At 35.3% G+C, this 18,159-nt stretch overlaps 1 protein-coding gene and 1 pseudogene across 6 annotated transcripts in view; both read right to left on the bottom strand.

Annotated features, from left to right (window-relative positions):
* Nucleotides 1-18,159, bottom strand: part of PDS5B (PDS5 cohesin associated factor B) — a 165,522-nt gene that overhangs the window by 74,870 nt on the left and 72,493 nt on the right. For all 6 annotated transcript variants that reach the window (XM_054701568.1, XM_054701565.1, XM_054701566.1 and 3 more), the window contains exons 8-11: nt 15,958-16,098; nt 14,171-14,286; nt 11,501-11,595; nt 4,091-4,236 (exon numbers count right to left, since the gene is read on the bottom strand). In XM_054701568.1, coding sequence (XP_054557543.1) covers nt 4,091-4,236; nt 11,501-11,595; nt 14,171-14,286; nt 15,958-16,098 — 498 coding nt within the window. The remainder of the gene's footprint in view (nt 1-4,090; nt 4,237-11,500; nt 11,596-14,170; nt 14,287-15,957; nt 16,099-18,159) is intronic.
* LOC119258829 (zinc finger CCCH domain-containing protein 14-like) lies at nt 11-3,444 on the bottom strand (annotated as a pseudogene).

The raw sequence follows: 18,159 nt of genomic DNA, 5'->3' as shown, positions 1-18,159 counted from the left end.
TACTAACTATATGAAGTATAGCTATATCATCATACATATATAACAAATTTTAATGCTTTCATATCATCATTAACCCCTAAAAAAAAATCCATCACAATCTCCATGTTGTCATTTAAAATTGGTGCAGAAAAAATGCTATCAAATTTTAGAAGGCAAACATGTTAACTGAATGAACTGTGATGTCCCTTATAATTTTTTTCTAAATATTGGTCTATATTTTAAGCACACTTGTACTATGTCAATAATAATATTAATTCAAATATATTAAAGGCATTTATGACATTGGCTTTATCAACTGTTGAATGTAAAGACACACTGGAAGTTCATTTATAACTGGAAATGAAAATCAAATATAATAGGAATGTATTCAACTATTGCTGAAATAAAGGGAGTATTTGTTATAGTATAGCTAAACTGATAATTATCTTTGAATGAATTTGTTCTTTAATTTTACATAACACAGTCCTATAATCAGGATGGTTAGTAATGTTTATAACTTCAAATATCTGCACATTTCAATTTTCTTTTGTAGTCTATCATGCATAGCAATATACTACACTTGGTTTTTCAATTAATTACCGGAGACTTAGAATAACCTTTATCACATCATTCACCACATTTATACTGATATAAAGACTCTGTAAAAGACTTACTCATAAAATACGAATTCATTTTGTTTGTAAAAATTTCTCTCTCTCACCCTACCTTATCTCTAATTGCCCAAACTGCCGCTTTAAGGAGAATTTAAACATAAAGCATATTTTATACTGCAAGGAGTCCTCCAATGATGAGCAAAAATATGTATGAATTATAATCCCAACAGTACATAAACACTTAAAATCAAATTCCAAGTCTAACTAGTAAATAGATTACTTGAACAGAAAGCTGTTATCAAACCATTACGCAAATCTTTTTCTTTCTCTGTATCTTTGGATCTTTTCAGGTATAATACCCTAAGTGAAATACTGAATAAAAATAATCTAAATTTTCTGAAAATAAGTTGTTCTGAATACCTGTATATTAGAAAGGAAAATCATGCAATGCTGACCAATCTTTTCCCACCTACAACCAACATTATCAAAGAGAGAATTAAATAATGGACAGAGTACAGTCAACTTTGTAAGACACTTTTAAAATAATATAAAGCATTTACCTAGTCAAAATTATTTGGAGCTACAATAGGCTTCCTACTTTCTTTGCTAATTAACCCCTAAATACCTCAAAGATTTTCATCCTTTACCAAAATTATTTTTTAAGGCAATAAACTTCATATTACAGAAGCAATATATTCCAAGTTTCAAAGGTCTGACAGTGCTGGTAGATTATCTTTCATCAATAGAAGAATTTCAAACTCTACAATCTTCTGCCAGTTAAGAGTGTCATTCACTGGTTTCAGGGGCAATCTATATAAAGGCAGGTCATGCAGATACTGAAATGCTGGATTGAAAAAAATGTGCAGTGAGGCCTTGTACACTGTTAAATTTGCAATGTTTTGGATGATAGAAGGGACATTCCATCTTCTTCCAAGCAGAGAAGTAACAAGCAGAGCAGATTACTAGGTTATACGGGTGGTGTAACTACTGGTCTGGGGGGCAGTTTTGGAATTCTACTCATATGAGTGATGGAACAATATAGTTTAGTCCACTTTACATCATATTTATAATTCAGATGAACAATCACCTTTTAGCAAACTTAAAATAGGGGAAAGTTTCACAAAGTGAAATAGGATAACAGTAAGCACACTGATCCCCAGTATATAGGTAAGCAATACTGCAGACTCCATTAGTTTTTCTGGTTTCTGCAGCACACTCAGTTCACTCATCTCAGCTTGACTGATCTGCAGTTTCTGCCATTACTGGGTCAATTTGCAGTCAGGATAAAAAATGTCTCTGTTAAGTTCCTTGACTTTTTTTTTTCCCTTTATGTTATCTCATTTACCCCCCAACCCCTTCTTTAATGAGGACACTTGTTCTGGGAGTCCTGCTTCACCCCTTGACTATTTCCGCTAGCAATTCATTTTGAAAAGTGCAAATTCTGGGAGCAACTGAAGTGTCCATTTCTCTGACACTGCAGATTAGTTTAATTTTGCTACAGATTGCTGAACTTCAAATACTGCCTTCAAAATAAGATTGCTAGATTATTTAGAAGGTGGGAAAAAAGGTCTCCTTTCAGAGTTTGCTGACATTGACACACTGATGGAAGATGTTCCTTGTCCGGGACCCATAATCTTCACCTTCCTCCTTTTCTCTATCATGACTGAATTTTTTACTTAAACAACTGAACTTAACCACAGACCACTTTCTCCTCCTAACACTTTCTTCCTCAATACTTTTTTTCTGGGCCTCCCCTGGTAGCGCAGGTGGTTGAGCGCCGTGCTGTGAAGCTGTCCGCAGCCTCTGCAGCACTGGTTCAATCATTGCCAGCTAGCAAGAGTCCCATATGGCAAAGTAGACCTCTCCTGTCGCGCCCACTGCTCCCCTCAGCATTGTATTTCGTCACTCTGCCTGTTCTGTTCCCTGCTCTGTCTCTGGTGAATCCTCTCACCCTCCCACACATCTGGCCTGTACCCCGGTTCTTCTATAAATAAATAATACTTTTTTTCTGAGTTCAGTGAAGAAGGGATTATGAGTTTCTTCTAAGCAGCTAAGCAATTTCTACATCACACAAATGTCCTGTTCATATACCCAGCTGTTTTGTGTACCAAGTGGGCTGGCAATATGAATTCTGTTAGGCTGCTATTGAAACTGTAACCTATTTAATTGAATACCATTATCTGCATTTCATTGCAAGTGGCTGATAAATTTTAATAGAAGGGCAAGAAGATATGTAAGTATCACTGCAGGTCTTTTCTAAGATAAGGGATTCTCCTGCACAAAATTCAGTTCTTCATTGAGATCATCTGGTTCTGGCATAATACAAATCACATCTTCAGAGGATTCTGGCTACCTCAGGGGCTTTACTGCTGACATCAGTTGAGTTGCAGTTCTATGATCACAACTCTACCTTACATTAGTGGTTGTCTGCTCTTAAGAACTTATAAAAACTCTGGAATCTCACTTTTCATGTCTAGTGCTAGAAACTGCAAAAAGTAGCACTGAAACTTGTTGCCTTCTCTCCTGTCAAGTAAAAATGCTCTTATCTGAAAGTATATTACTATTAAAGATGCTGGTATTAGAAGACTTTAGACTAGGTTATAACAAAGTCAAGTTTATCTAATATACCACGAGGCCCTATGGTCAATAGAACTGCATTGTTCCCTAGAAATAGGGAAAGTTCCTCTATTATATGACCCAAACTTGTCCTATTGATGACCATCACCAAAATGCACTAAACATAAGCTCCCAATTTTAGCAATTTCCCCTTAACAGTACACCAGATCTTGCAGCTGATTGCTCCTGGCCAAAATTACTTTTAAGTTCAAGTCAGCAGAACCAAGAAAAGACAAGGAGCAGGGCGGGGGTGGGGGGGGGGGGTAAGGCGTGGGGAGAACAAACATTCACTGAAACACTAAGTGACTAATACTATTCCAGGAAATACAAAATAAAAATGTAACAAGACATGGTCCTCTTTTCAGAAGCCACTGATTAATGAGTTGGGCTAGTGGGTGCTCACTAAAAAAGAAATGCAAGAAGACAAAGAATATAGAGTACAAGTATACTGCTCTGTTGGGTTTACTTTTGCCAAGCTGAAAACATCTTTTATCTTCTATTCTAAGGAAATAACAACTCAGAAAGCTATAGGATCACCAAGTGATAAGCATAAAAGGGAAAAGAGAGCCAACAACAAAAGAGAAGTTGTGTCAGAGCTATTTTACAAAATAGGTGAAACATTATAGTTATGGGTGAAACCTCTTACCAACATTTAGAATTATCTCATTTTTAAAATTAGAACAAATAACCTTAATAAGGAAAAACTAAATAAATTTAGTATAACAGAAATAAAACTTCGTAAATGTTACCTTATTTGTTAAAATGTTTCCCCCCAGAAAAGGGCTGATAACATTTAACTCTCAATAATTTCAAACAAAATTCACTGAAACTTTAAGTACTCAAAATGAAAACACCTACTAGTAAATAGTATTCCTACTTACCCGTTTGTCTAGTGTTCGCTCTCTCACAAAATTAAGCAAGTGATCATTGACCAAAAGAATGTCCTTTTTAGCAGCTGTAACTATAGACACAATAACATCATGTCTAATAGCTTCCTCGGGGTCATGTGATCTCACTTTAAGATACTCTGAAACATAAAATTTTGATTAAAATAGAACCTTATTAAAATGTTTTATAAGACTGTGTAAGATTTTTAAAAGTAATCTGCAATAAAAATAAAACCTAAACAGAAAATTTAATGTTTCAAGAAAATCGGGAGGGAGGGAGGGAGGGAGGAGGGAGGGGGAGGGAGGGAGGGAGGAGGAGGGAGGAGGGAGGGAGGGAGGGAGGGAGGGGGGAGGGAGGGAGGGAGGAAGGAAGGAGGAAGGAAGGAAGGAGGAAGGAAGGAAGGAAGGAAGGAAGGAAGGAAGGAAAGGAAGGAAGGAAGGAAGGAAGGAAGGAAGGAAGGAAGGAAGGAAGGAAGGAAAATAAGTAGTTTGGTCAAAATACAGTAGTTCAAATGCAGCTATGTAGTATATCCACTCCCCATCTGGAAGCACAGCAGTTGATTAAGGAGTTCCAAATAAACAAGATAAATGAACCAAGAATCAACATTAAATATTTCACTTTTGCTTTTTTAAAAATGGTTATATAGTTAAATGATTCTACTGGAAAAAAATCTAGAGTATTTAAGTTTCTATCTCTTAACTGGGGAAGCCCTAACAAAGCCCTTAGAAGTTACTGGAAGAATAAAATTAAGATATTAGCTGCCCCAAAACAAGATTATAGTAAAGCCATAAGATAATACCACTTAACTGACCAAGAAAAGCCAAAAGTAAAGATATAAGAAATCAAACATTTAACAATTATGAGTGGTTAAAAAATGATCTTAAAGTATAAATATGCGAATTAAGATCTGGCACTGAGAAAGCTGACATGTAATTAACAATCTTCAGTAATGATATATTAGGCTTAAGGAAGAACTACCACAACTGAATATAAAGTTAACAAGCAAAATATTATTCAGCTTTTTTTAGCTGAGATAGTATGATAAAATTTCTTTGTTAGGATTTGGATTAATATCATCATACATATGCACACCAAACAGTGCTTATGGTTGTGAATGAATTTACTTCTCTATAAATTACCAATTTGACAAATAATTATAAAGCTAACATCCTTAAAACCACAGTCCAGATGCTCAGTTCCTCCCTGAGCATTCATTACTAATAGTAACTATTTCATTTAAAAAGAGAAAGACCATATGTTGCTTTAAAAAACTTCTGAAGTGGGCCTCCCCGGTGGCGCAGCGGTTGAGCGCAGGGCTGCGAAGCTGCCCGCAGCCTCTGCAGCGCAGGCTCGATCCACGGCCACCGTTGAGGGTCCCACATGGTGCACAGACCTCTCCTGCCCTGCCTGCTGCTCCCCTTGTTATAGGACAGGGAGAGGGGCAGCCCAAAACCCCGCAAACCTGCCTGTTCTAAATGGGTTCTGCCATCCGCCACATCAACACAAAACATATGAGACTTTAATGGGAAGGAACTTTAATAAAACTAGGAAAAAATACAGGTAAGGCAAAGAGTCTAGTTTCTAAATGAAGCACCCAAAGTTACCTGTCCCCTCGTGGGTAAAACTCTATCCATATGGGATCGGCCCAGAACAAGGCCCAAAGCCTGCCACAAGTCTAAAGCATCTTCCAGTGGGGACCCACAGAAAAGGGTCAGAAACAACCAGACAAGCCCGGAAGGAAAAGAGCAAAATCAACATCAAGATAAAAGCTGCCATTGTCACCTCCCCATGGGTTTCACCCACATCTGTGTCACCCCGTCCACGACCAAAAGACAAGCACAGTTTCTTCACGTGTCTCTAGGCTCCATGCGCCTCCTCCAGGTCTCCTGGCTCCATCCTGCTTCCTTCCTCAGTCTCTTCTGCAGCTTCTCCTCTCCCTGCTCAGCTCCACCCTTCCTTGGGAGGGGCAGGGAACCTCCCCCTTTTCTGGGGACCACCCTGTTGCACCCTCAGCAGTGTACTTCAGTCCTTCTGCCTGTTTTGCTCCCCTCTCTGGCTCTGGTGAATTCTCTCACCCTCCCGCACTTCTGACTGTACCCAGTGCTTGTATAAATAAAAATAAAAATAATAATAATAATAATAATAAACTTCTGAAGAAACAGAAATGTTATTTCACTTAATTCAATAAGGAAAGCTAGTTTTAGTGTTGATTTCAAACAACCTGTTAAATATGTCAAATTCATTTTGCCACCAATATAAATATAAGATTTTTTTCCACTGTACTTATTTCAAATGCAATATATATTTTAACTGCCACTAAGAAAGATTAGTGACATACCATCAATTTTAAGATGTATCCCATGTCCTTCAAGTAAATTATCCCATGCCTTCAAGGCATACACAAGCACTACTAACTCACAGGTATTAATTGTGTGGAAGGAGGCAAAACAGGAAAAGAAGAGATTCTCAATGGTTAGCATGACAAAGCATCTAATAACACTCTTCAGAATATGTTTCTCTCTCAAAACTTGGCTGAACACAGAGGCTGAATCTCACAACACAGCCAAGAAAAGAAATAAGTGTGTGTGTATAACACATTATCTAAGCTCACTCCTGAAATCCTCAGAAAATGTTTTTGTTTTGTGAAAGAAGTAACAAGACATCATAGCAAAAGAAATTTTTTCTTTTTGCTTTTTGCAGATGGATGACTGATAAATGCCAGAAGACAAAGGAAAGGGAAGAAATCCAAAAAGGGGGGGGAGGGGGACATACATACAAAAGTTCATCTCCAGGGTAGAAAAACCCTGAAAATGTTTAGGAATTCAAGGCGACATGCAATGAGAAAACCAGAGAGGAAGACTAAAGCTGAAAGCATGAAGAGTGGTTAAAAATTTTGCATAAAGAGCAGTTGATACCCATAAATTTTGCAGAACTATCTTGTAGCCAATTACAAAAATTAAAATGTGCTCCAAAGACTAGGAAATCACCTAGCACAACAACATAAATGTTCTATAGAAAATAAAATTCTATATAAACTTTTTGGGAAAGCAAAGCATTCAAAACAATATTAAGGACTGAAAAGGTTAAGTGGAATTATTACATCAAAAGTATATTGCAGATCACTACAATAAAATCAAAACATCTACCTATTATTTCCCCAACAGTAGTCTTCTATGAAGTTGTGACTACTGGAAAAAAAATACCTTCTCTTATACTTTAAGAAGGGATCGAAATATGCACAGAACCACTACAAACCAACAACCAAAATATTAAACAAATCAAAAAAAAAAACAAGTCAATGAAAAAGATGGGTTTTTATCAATATGCACATAAAAAGAGGATCAAGGTCATTAGTTATCAGGAAAATGCAAATTAAAACCACAATAAAGAAGCAAGATTTAAGAGAATGACTAAAGTCAAAAAGAATGACAACACAAAATGTTGGCAAGGATACTGAACAACTAACTCTCAAACATGTTTGTGCAAGTGGAAATGGTACAACTAACATGAAGAATCTAGTCGTATCATAAATGTCTACCGTGACCAGCAATTTCACTCCTAAGTAGTTCCAAACAGAAACAAAAACATAAATCCACCGAAATACAATATATAAACAAGAATGCCAGAACACAGCATTCTTAATCATAATAGCCCAAATGTAAAACCCAGATAGCCAACAAAAGAAAAAAGGAGTATTCACTGGAGTATTATTATAATGAAATATTCAGAATAAGCCAATAACAGGGTAAATCTCAAAATCATGTTCAGTGCAAGCAACCTCTTAGAGTACATACTGTATAATTCAACAATATATGAAGTCAAATAACAGTAATCACATACAGAGAGGTCATCCTGCTATTCAGAAATGAAGCCCAAGGAATTTAAAGGAATTTAAAAGAATATAATTGAAGACCTAATAGGAACCGATAAAAACTGATAAAAAAGAAAGGCTGCCTCTTCCAAACAATAGTAAAGATTCCTTTATTACTCTTAGTTTTATCACTTTCTACAGCAGTAAAAATGTTAGGTCTACCACAAAGAACAAAAGCTCTATTAAGTCATATATAAATTCTCTTGTTTTCTACATTGCTACTTGTAAAACAAAAATCACATTTACTGAGGTCTGGTTTAACTTAAGTGAAAAACACTAAATAAAAAAGAAAATTCAAAATCTGAAATGAAAGCTGTAAAATAAAATACTGAACTACAGAAAGCAATTCAAGTGTTATAAGAAACCTATAATTGAAGTATTATAAATGATATCATTTTTACTATGTCACTAAAGTTTTTTAGAAAAATAATAAATTTGAGGCCTCCCTGGTGGCTCAAGGGGTTAATTCTCAGCACTGTGAAGCTATCCACAGCCACTGCAGCACAAGTTCAATTCCCAGCCAGGGAGCTGACCCACATGGCACAGCAGACCTCTCCTGTCTCGCCCACTGCTCCCTTCAGAGGTGTATTTCAGTAAATTCGTCTGTTCTGCTCCCACTCTGTCTCTGGTGAATCCTCTCACCCTCCCCACACCTCTGGCCTGTACCCTAGTTCTTGTATGCATAAATAAAGTAAATGATAAAAAAAGAAAAATAATAAATTTAAGACAAAAAATTATTGCATACTTTAAGCATTACTGCATTCTTTAAGCTCCTTAAGAATGAATAATGTGGGCCTCCCCGGTGGCGCAGCAGTTGAGCACTGGGTTGCGAAGCTGCCCGCAGCCTCTGCACCACCGGTTCGATCCCCAGCTGCTCCCCGGCCACCGGAGGAGGGTCCCACATGGCGCGCAGACCTCTCCTGCCGCCCGCTACTCCCCTCAGCAGTGTACTTCGGTCCTTCTGCCTGCTCTGCTCCCCGCTCTGGCTCTGGTGAATTCTCTTGCCCTCCCGCGCTTCTGACTGTACCCAGTGCTTGTATAAATAAATAAATAAATAAATCTTTAAAAAAAGAAGAATGAATAATATAACTAACATTATTTTTAAACATATCACACCTAAATACCTTCAAGAACTAATCCATAAGAAGGACACGAAGACAGAACAGACCACAGGAAAGAAAAAAATTAACCTATGGAAAGCAAATCAACAAATATAACTTTGGAGTCCCCAGAAAGTAAAATTCCAAGCTACTACAGGGAAAGTTAGTGAACCAACCCAATATACACTATACATTCTTCAAAAGGTCTAGAAACTGGTAACAACTATTTCTGAATCTTAACAGAAGGGACAGATGTAAGAGTGGGTGAAATTTCTTTCAGAAAACTCAGCCACACATCTAGGATATCCCTGCTTTACAAAAAAACAAGTCCGAAATGAACTCTATGAAAAACATAAAATATAATTCTATGGAAAAATGTATAATAAATGTCACCTCTCTAAAGTGGGGGATACCAAAAACAGCTGAGGACATGGATACTACTACAAAGGGAGATTATGTGACAAGACCCAAAATGTAAATTCAGAAGCCCATCAATCTTTTCCTAAAGACATTAGCTGCTAGACTCTCAAACTCCAGATAATCTTCTCTGGGAAATCTGACAAAGCAAAAAAGGAAAGGTTCTCCAACAAACAGTCAAGATTTCAAAGTAGTAGAAGCAACTCTGAGAATGGCCCATATCAAAAAGAAGAAAAACAAGTATTGGCAAGAATGTGGACAAAAAGGAACCCTCACACACTACTGATGGGAAAGTAGACTGATCCAACCTCTGTGAAAACAGTATGGAGGTTCCCCAAAATATTAAAAATAGACATACCATATGATACAGCATTTCCAAACCTAGATATCTACCCAAAGAATGCAAAAACACAAATTTGAAGGGATATATATATATATATATATATATACACTCCCATGTTCACTGAAGCACTATTTACAACCCAAGTTCTCAACGAAAGAGAAGATTAGAAAAATGGAGTACATATACACAATGGAAGACTGTTCAGTTATTAAAAAAAGATAAACTCTTGTCATTTGCAACAACATGGATGGAATTGGAGGGAATTATACATAGCAAATAAGTCAGAAAGAAAAAGATAAATACCAGGTGGTTTCACTTATATGTGGTATAGAAAAACAAAACATAGGGTCAGGCAAAGCCAAACCACTAATAAACCCTAGGAATCTGATTGTAGAATTGAGGCTACCAGAGTGGGAGATGAAGGGTGGAGAAAAAAGTTGCAGAGGATGCCCAATGGACTATGGGCACCTGGTGGTGGGTGTGTTGTGGTACCATACATCTGAGGGATGTGGTCCTGTATCTCTCAAGCATATACAGATTTATAAAACAACCATCTTTTTGAAAAAGAACTACTATGAACAAATACTTAAAAAAGGGAGTTAAAAGTGTATTACAAATTAAACTTTTAAAAAGAATAAAAACTAAATAATAAGAAACAATGAAAAATGGGAAGGAAGTATTCAGAGATAGTTTTCAAGGTCCTTATTTGCTCAGAAATAAGCTGAAATTCTGATTAACTTTGGAGTTCATTAATCAATTATGTTCTGAAAGCATGAAAAAGAATGTTAACCATAGCCATGAAAGGAAAAAAAAAAGAAAATTAGTTAAGCAAAAGAGAAAAAAAATAGAAAAATATAAAGATGCAAAGAAGCATGATAAATAGAAAACACAAAATAAGATACAAGGAATAAGTTTAGCTATGTCAAGTTTAAAAAAATCACAATAAATTTCGAAAACATTTATTGATCTATGGAAAAATACACACACGACAAACAGAAACACACGAACAGGATACAAAACAAACTGAGTGGTTACCCTCTGTAGAAGCAGGAAAGAAAATCATTTGTGAGGGGCATTTCAACTAAGTATTTTTTTTAATCTCTTAAATATGGAAAATGTTAGCTTTTCTCAAGAAGACATGGTAGCTGTTATTCCTCTGTATTTCTGAACTATTTCATAGTTGAAAAAAATAAACAGAACAGCGACAGATATGCTAATTACTACAAAAATTCAAAGTTCTAAATTGCCTGACACGCTTACACAGATTTCAGAACAGTCACCTCCACTAAGCAGTTAGTTTACAAATCAATAACATTCACCTAAGTTTTCAAAATATTAAAGGATGTTAACTCTTATAATCCACTCAATGCCAATACCTACTCAAATCCAAATGCCTGAAGTGTTTTAAAAATTGTCCTTAAACTAAAAAACTAGTATTTTCTAATAGCAACTTTATAGGTGTTCCTCTAAGTAGTTACTAGAAAGTAAAATTTCATCTTCAGAGTGTACCTCCCACAATAATGAACTGAAACAAAAAAACTGCACCTATCATAAAAACCTGAAAAGTGGGACAGGTGAGAGAGGGTGTAAGGAGCAGCTTCTTATATATATAAAATCAAATTTTTTCACACAGATCATCTAGGAATATTTGCTATTAGGGCTACACAGTTACCTGTTAAGTCCTTTGCTAAATCAGGATGGTTCATGAGACAATGACTTGCAAACTTCACACATTCCAGGCGGATTGGTACATGGATATCATTGAATCTGACAAAACAGAAAGTTTCAGAGTAATCTTTAAAGTAACAGAAACATATATTTAACCAATCTATACTTTTTTTCTAGCCAAAAGAAAAATTAATGTGTACAGGATAATCCAAAGTGGAGTCAGATTATTTAAAGAAAATTTTTGGTACTCCACATATTTATGACACTCTAGAACCTGTATATTAAGCTAGCACAATCTCCTGTGATAACTAAACTATATACTTTTAAGGACAATGTTTAAATAACATGTTTGGCTGAAATGTAAGAATTACAATGAAAAGTTTTTCCTATAAATACTATGCTTTCAAATACACCTATTTTTGTAACTGCATATGCAGAGTTCATACAGACATTATATAATATCCCACACCGTGTTTGGAAAAAAAACTTTTCCTCAAGCTATTCTTTCTTAAATACAGAGCATTCACAAATGTGTGGTACATCTTGCACTAAAACCAGTATGATTTTACATGACTCTAAAAGTGTCCAAATTACTTTTACACAGTTAAACATTAAAATTGTCGTTTTAGGGCCTCCCCGGTAGTGCAGCAGGTTGAGTGCAGCGCTGTGAAGCTGTCCACAGCCTCTGCAGCACTAGTTCGATACCCAGCCAGCCAGGGAGAAACCCACATGGCATGGCAGACCTCTCCAGTCTCACCCACTACTCCCCTCAGCTGTGTATTTCAGTCCGTCTGCCTGATCTGCTCCCTGCTCTGTCTCTGGTGAATTCTCTCACCCTCCTGCACCTCTGGCCAGTACCCCTATTCTTTATAAATAACTAAATCTTGGGGGAAAAAATTATCTTTTTGGACCTGTATTTCCATCTCATTTTTTATTATTATTTGATAAACTGTTTTGTTATTTTATGTGTAGTTTTTCTAAAGTTGAAATTTTGCTAATTACATCATTCTGATGTCAAGTGACAGGATCCCCTCTCCCCCTAAATCTTGAGAATTGCTAGTTAGATCTAGAGATGTGATCATATTCAGGTTCATTTTTTTAGAAAATCTAATTCATAGATGGCATTGTGTACTCCATCAGGAAGCATATTTTGTCTAAGTTGTCTCTAAGCCATAATAGTTCAATATGTTGTATTAATATATAGCATACTGTAAAAAAAAAAAAATGCAACAAGAATTTCAATTAGGATTTTTTTTCCTCCAAAAATAAAGTTTGGGTAATCCAGATTATGAGTCAAAGCTATATTATACTTTTAATACCTTAAATAAAATGGGCTTTAAATTGAGCCACAAAGTTTAAACCCGTAAAATATTTCACCCTTCTGCCCAAAGTGACAATGGGTCAATATTTATTATTACTGTGCTACATACATGAGAGATAAGAAATCAGACCGAAAAATTTAGGGGTGTTAGCATTGAAAAAGGCTTATAATGTCATTTAACAAACTAGAAAAAAAAAGACTAAAAAAGATTAAATTTTTTGGGCCTCCCTGGTAGCACAAGGGGTTAAGCACCGTACTATGAAGCAGTCCACAGCCTCTGCAGCACAAGTTTAATCCCCAACCGGCCAGGGAGCAACCCACATGGCAAAGCAGACCTATCCTGACTCACCCGCTGCTCCCCTCAGCAGTGTATTTCAGTCAGTCTGCCTGTTCTGTTCCCCACTCTGTCTCTGGTGAACACACACACGCACGCACGCACGCATGCATGCACACACACACGCACACATGCACGCATCTCTGGCCTGTACCCCAGCTCTTGTATGCATAAATAAATAAATGTTTTTTAAAAAAATTAAAAAGATTAAATTTTTCTTTTTAAATCATGGACAATAATTCATTGACAGTTTTACAATTTAAATGAAAAGTGTAATTATAACAAGGTAAATATTTCACTACCAAAAAAAAAACAAAAAACAGAACAAGAGTCTTATAAATCCTATTTATTTATAACAATTACATATTTACTATAAGAAAAAATTGGTGGGAGTGAAATCCTCCTTCATGCTGAGGATAAAGGTAGTTTTCAGTAAGGGCCCATGAAGTGGCTTTGCCATATTCATGGTTGGGGGTGTCTTTAGGAAAAACTAATGAAAAGAGAAATATACAAACACACTCAAAAATTTACAAACCAATTTCAGGAGATTTGTGACTAAAAGCACACTGAGAATCCAGATTATCATTTTCTTTAAAGTGAAAAATGATTGAGGATAGAAAAAGGAAGATACAGTGTCTAGTATTTATTCATTCTGTGGATGCCCTTATCCTTGTAGTATTTCCAAGTAATGGAACTAAATACAACTTTTTATGGAGGAGTTGTATCTCACAATAGTGTATTTTCTGTTGTAATTAATCACTGCTATGTAATAAAACATTATAATACTCTGAGACAGTTTTTAGTAAGCATCTTTTTTAAAATTATCAAAGATAAAAGATGAAAAGAAAAAAGGAAATTATAAACATGACAAATCACTATCAGCATTCAAATATTTCAAAATATAAAAACCCTTCATTTTCATGAGTTCAAAAAAAATCCTAAATATGGATAGTGTTTTAAAATAATATAATCAAATACAGACATATGTTACTTTTAAACAGGTCACCAAAATCATTTACCTGCCCAAGTAGCACTGCCAAAGTGGTTTATTTTGAGAAGCCAATTCTGAATCCTTTGCCCCAAACATTTTTGCCAGTAATTTAACAACTTGCAGGCGTTCCTCATTATCATTACTCTAAAACAAAACACAATCACAACTTTAAAACTGTAAGATAGACATATTCAGAATACAAATCTTTCCCATCACTTCCTTTATCCAATTCACAGAAAACCTTTCATGAACTCCACATGAAAAATTTCTTCAGTAGGGACAATAACTCTATTTTATTGATTTTGGTACCTCCAACAAATATCATAATGGTTATATAAGTGAGACAACCACAATACTAAACTTGAATGTTGGGAATATCAAAAAGCTTTGATACACAAGGTACTATGGATGGCACTACACAATATTTTTGAAACCAGTGCCTCAGACTAACATTAAGTGCACTCCTACTTATTTATCATCTCCATTATTTCTTTCATTATTCTTCTAAAAACACTAAGTACTTCTCAAATATGGTAGCACATTACAACAATCTCTAAAGCATTTAAAAACAAAAATAAAAAAAAAATCCTAAAAAATTATTAAGGCTACACAGGTGAGAACCCTAATTTCAGCCAAAGACAATTTAAATTTATTTTATGCTATTGTCTAAGCATAATTCTTCATGCTCCATGAATTCATCCAGTACCTTTCTACCTCTATATTCTTCTGCTGCTTCCTTTGCTTCAATTATATTCTGTTTGTATCTTTTATGACACAATATCTGGCCTCTTATTAGATCTGGATTATTTTTCCCTCTTCCTCACATACTGGATGTTAAATTTGCTAAAAACTGGAATGACAAGTCCTTATTCTTGAATTTCTTACAGTGTATGGGAAAATGCACATAGCAAGTATTTACTCAACATTTTTATTAGAGAAAATCAGGCCAACAAATAAAGGAATAACTGCCTATATCTCATCAAAATTGCTAATTACATGAAAAAAGAGAGGCTAACAACCTAATAGCTCACTTGAGAAACATACCAAATATATACCCCAGAAAAAAATGAGATTATTTACCAGCTTTTTTTTTTTTTTTTTTTTTTTTTTGGGAGAGGGGCTGGGGAGGGCGGATATTTACACTAACAACATGTTTATTTTTTTGTTTTTGAAAAAGACAAACCAAAACTTTCAGAAACAAGAAATACAACATGGAAATTATTTAAAAACTTTTGTGGGATGTACACTGACAATCAAAGATTAATAATTATAACCAGCTTTAATCTTTCGGTAATGATTTAAAAAAAGTATATTCCCAAATCTACAAGTGAAACTCAATTTTATGGCATAATTTAATGTCACGATGATAGGAATACGCTGCCAAAAAAATTCCAGAGAATTTTGAGACAAGGAACGTTCAGCATATGCAAGTATAAGATAATTATGCACAAAGGAAAAACTGTGGGTAAGATCCTAAACTACTTTGATGGCCCAATCAGGGGATATCAGGAACCACTATAAACTGTGTTTTGAAAACAAAAAGCTTGATGGACATTTATGACGTCAAAAGGCAGTCACAACCTAGAATTTATACAGAGAAAAATACCAACCTGGTAGTCATTCATTTAGTACTCCACTAACTATCATGCCAGACATTGGAAATACACAAACAGGAAAGGCACAAGCATATAAATGAGTAACAACAAAATAACCCATCTGTAATATTCAGTTAAAACCACTATAAGAATTTAAAAGACAAAAATAATGTTATTTTCTAATTTGGTTGATACAATCACATTATTTTCAGAATATTACCTTTAATTTAAATTCAAGCTGGGGTAAAACTGAGAGCAGCAAGTGACTATCAATATTGTACAGCTCCAAAATTAAGTCAAAGACATGCTCTGACAAATCACTGATAGATGTTTTCCCAAGCATCAATACCTGATTAAAAAACTTTTGAGAAAGAAAATTTATCATTAGTAGAAACATCACAGATAAAATGAATTTTCCAAAATCTTAGTTACTATGCAATTAAATTATTTCAAAATAGTCATATGTCACAGCTGGCAATCAAAACATTTTCTAACAATAGGTGAACAATCACTACAGGCTATATAAAAAGATTAAAACGGGGGCCTCCCTGGTGGCACAGCGGTTGAGCACTGGGTTGCAAAGCTGCTCGCAGCCTCTGTTGTGCCGGTTCGATCCCCGGCTGCTCCCCGGCCACGGGAGGAGGGTCCCACATGGCGCGCAGACCTCTCCTGCCGCCCGCTGCTCCCCTCAGCAGTGTACTTCGGTCCTTCTGCCTGCTCTGCTCCCCACTCTGGCTCGGTGAATTCTCTCACCCTCCTGCGCTTCTGACTGTACTCAGTGCTTGTATAGATAGATAGATAGATAGATAGATAGATAGATAGATAGATAGATAGATAGATAGATAGATAGATAATTTTTTTGAAAAAAAGATAAAACATGGAATTCACCTTGCACACAATTAAAGATAGGTAATTTGTACTGATTCATCAATTAAAAGATCAACAGACATGCTACCTACTAAATACACTTTATTCTCCACTATGATAGTTACCATAATTTGCCCAGTATTTGTACACATGTATTTCTCTATTAAATTTCTTTTTTAATATACAGAAAAATTTTTAATCTATTTATTGATTTATATGTATTTTACATCATTGTTCATTTTTGTACAATGTACGCTTTCTCCTCTCATAGTCCCCATATTAATTCCCACCACCAATTCACCTGTTCACTATCACTACAGACTCTTGTGCTCTTCCTTCCTGTTCTGATCCCTCTACCTTCCCCTCCCCTGCAGAATGTCTCTGATTTATAGCTGCCTGTTAATTTTGTTGTTTTTTTTTCCCTCCCTGATCCCTTATGCAGTTTCCCTATATTCCTCCTATGAGTAAAACCACCCAATATTTTTCTTTTTCCTTTAGGCTTTTTTCACTGAGCATAATCCCTTCCAGCTCCATCCATGTTGCTGTGAATAGCATGAGATTATCTTTTTTGATTGCTTAGTAGTATTCCATTGTGTATATATACCACATCTTTTCAATCCAGTTATCTATGATAAATTTCTTAAGGCAGGGTAACCTCCTCTTGTTCACCTTAGCATGTATAGGCGACTCTAGCATCTAAGACAAAACTTTGCACCTTCATTATAAGAGCCAACTCCATTTTTTAAATATGCAATTTATATTTTTAACACTCTCTTTCTAATCCTTTTTGACTTCTTTTACATTCCTTTACATTCTGATTATTTTACATATGTACAAAGTTTACAGCACCAATTAAAATCCAATCAAAAGCACACAGAAACACAAGGAAAATCCATGTCTGACAAAATTTTTTTCCTAGCCAGTTTCCATGCTAAGATCACCATCTTACTATCAAAAATGGTAAGACACATGGCATAAAGGTCATATGTTCTACTTAGTGTCCTAAAAATACATTAAAAACTAATCTGAAACATATGTCACATATTCTGAACAGTATCTTCTGTCTCCTTAAATAAAGAGTTAAGGATTCTTTATAACACATAAGCTGATTTCTTTTCCCTGTGAGAGTTAACACATAGTTTGGCTTAATTAGGCCTTCTATATGCAAAGAAAAGTGTCTTTTCTGCGTCCTTTTAACTCTGGGCCATTCATAAACATAGTATTTTTTCTGGTCTATGAATCTTTACAAACTATCTAGCATGAAGAGAACAAATGCTATTTTGCTATTCTTTCTTCACTGATTTTAAAATTAACTTGTCCTTCCTCTTTGCTTATCAATTTTGTTGGAAAAGAATTTCACAATGTTGAGCTTTAAAAATTTTCATTCAGGGTGAAAACAAAGTGACTTTGTTGTTTCTGTTCCCAAATTTTTTTTTTTAAAACTGGTAGATCTATTTTTTGCTAAACAAAACCAAAAATCCTTTCCCATCTGGCCACCTTGGTAATGAAATCATCCTCTTCTTCTATCAGTGTGGGGAAAACTCATTTGAAAATT

This window comes from Talpa occidentalis, unplaced genomic scaffold, assembly GCF_014898055.3.
Source record: "Talpa occidentalis isolate TD23 unplaced genomic scaffold, MPIMG_talOcc4v2.1 talOcc4.5, whole genome shotgun sequence".
Classification (NCBI taxonomy): domain Eukaryota; kingdom Metazoa; phylum Chordata; class Mammalia; order Eulipotyphla; family Talpidae; genus Talpa; species Talpa occidentalis.
Note: the sequence above shows the minus strand (reverse complement) of the source record. Positions and strands in the feature narration are given on the sequence as shown.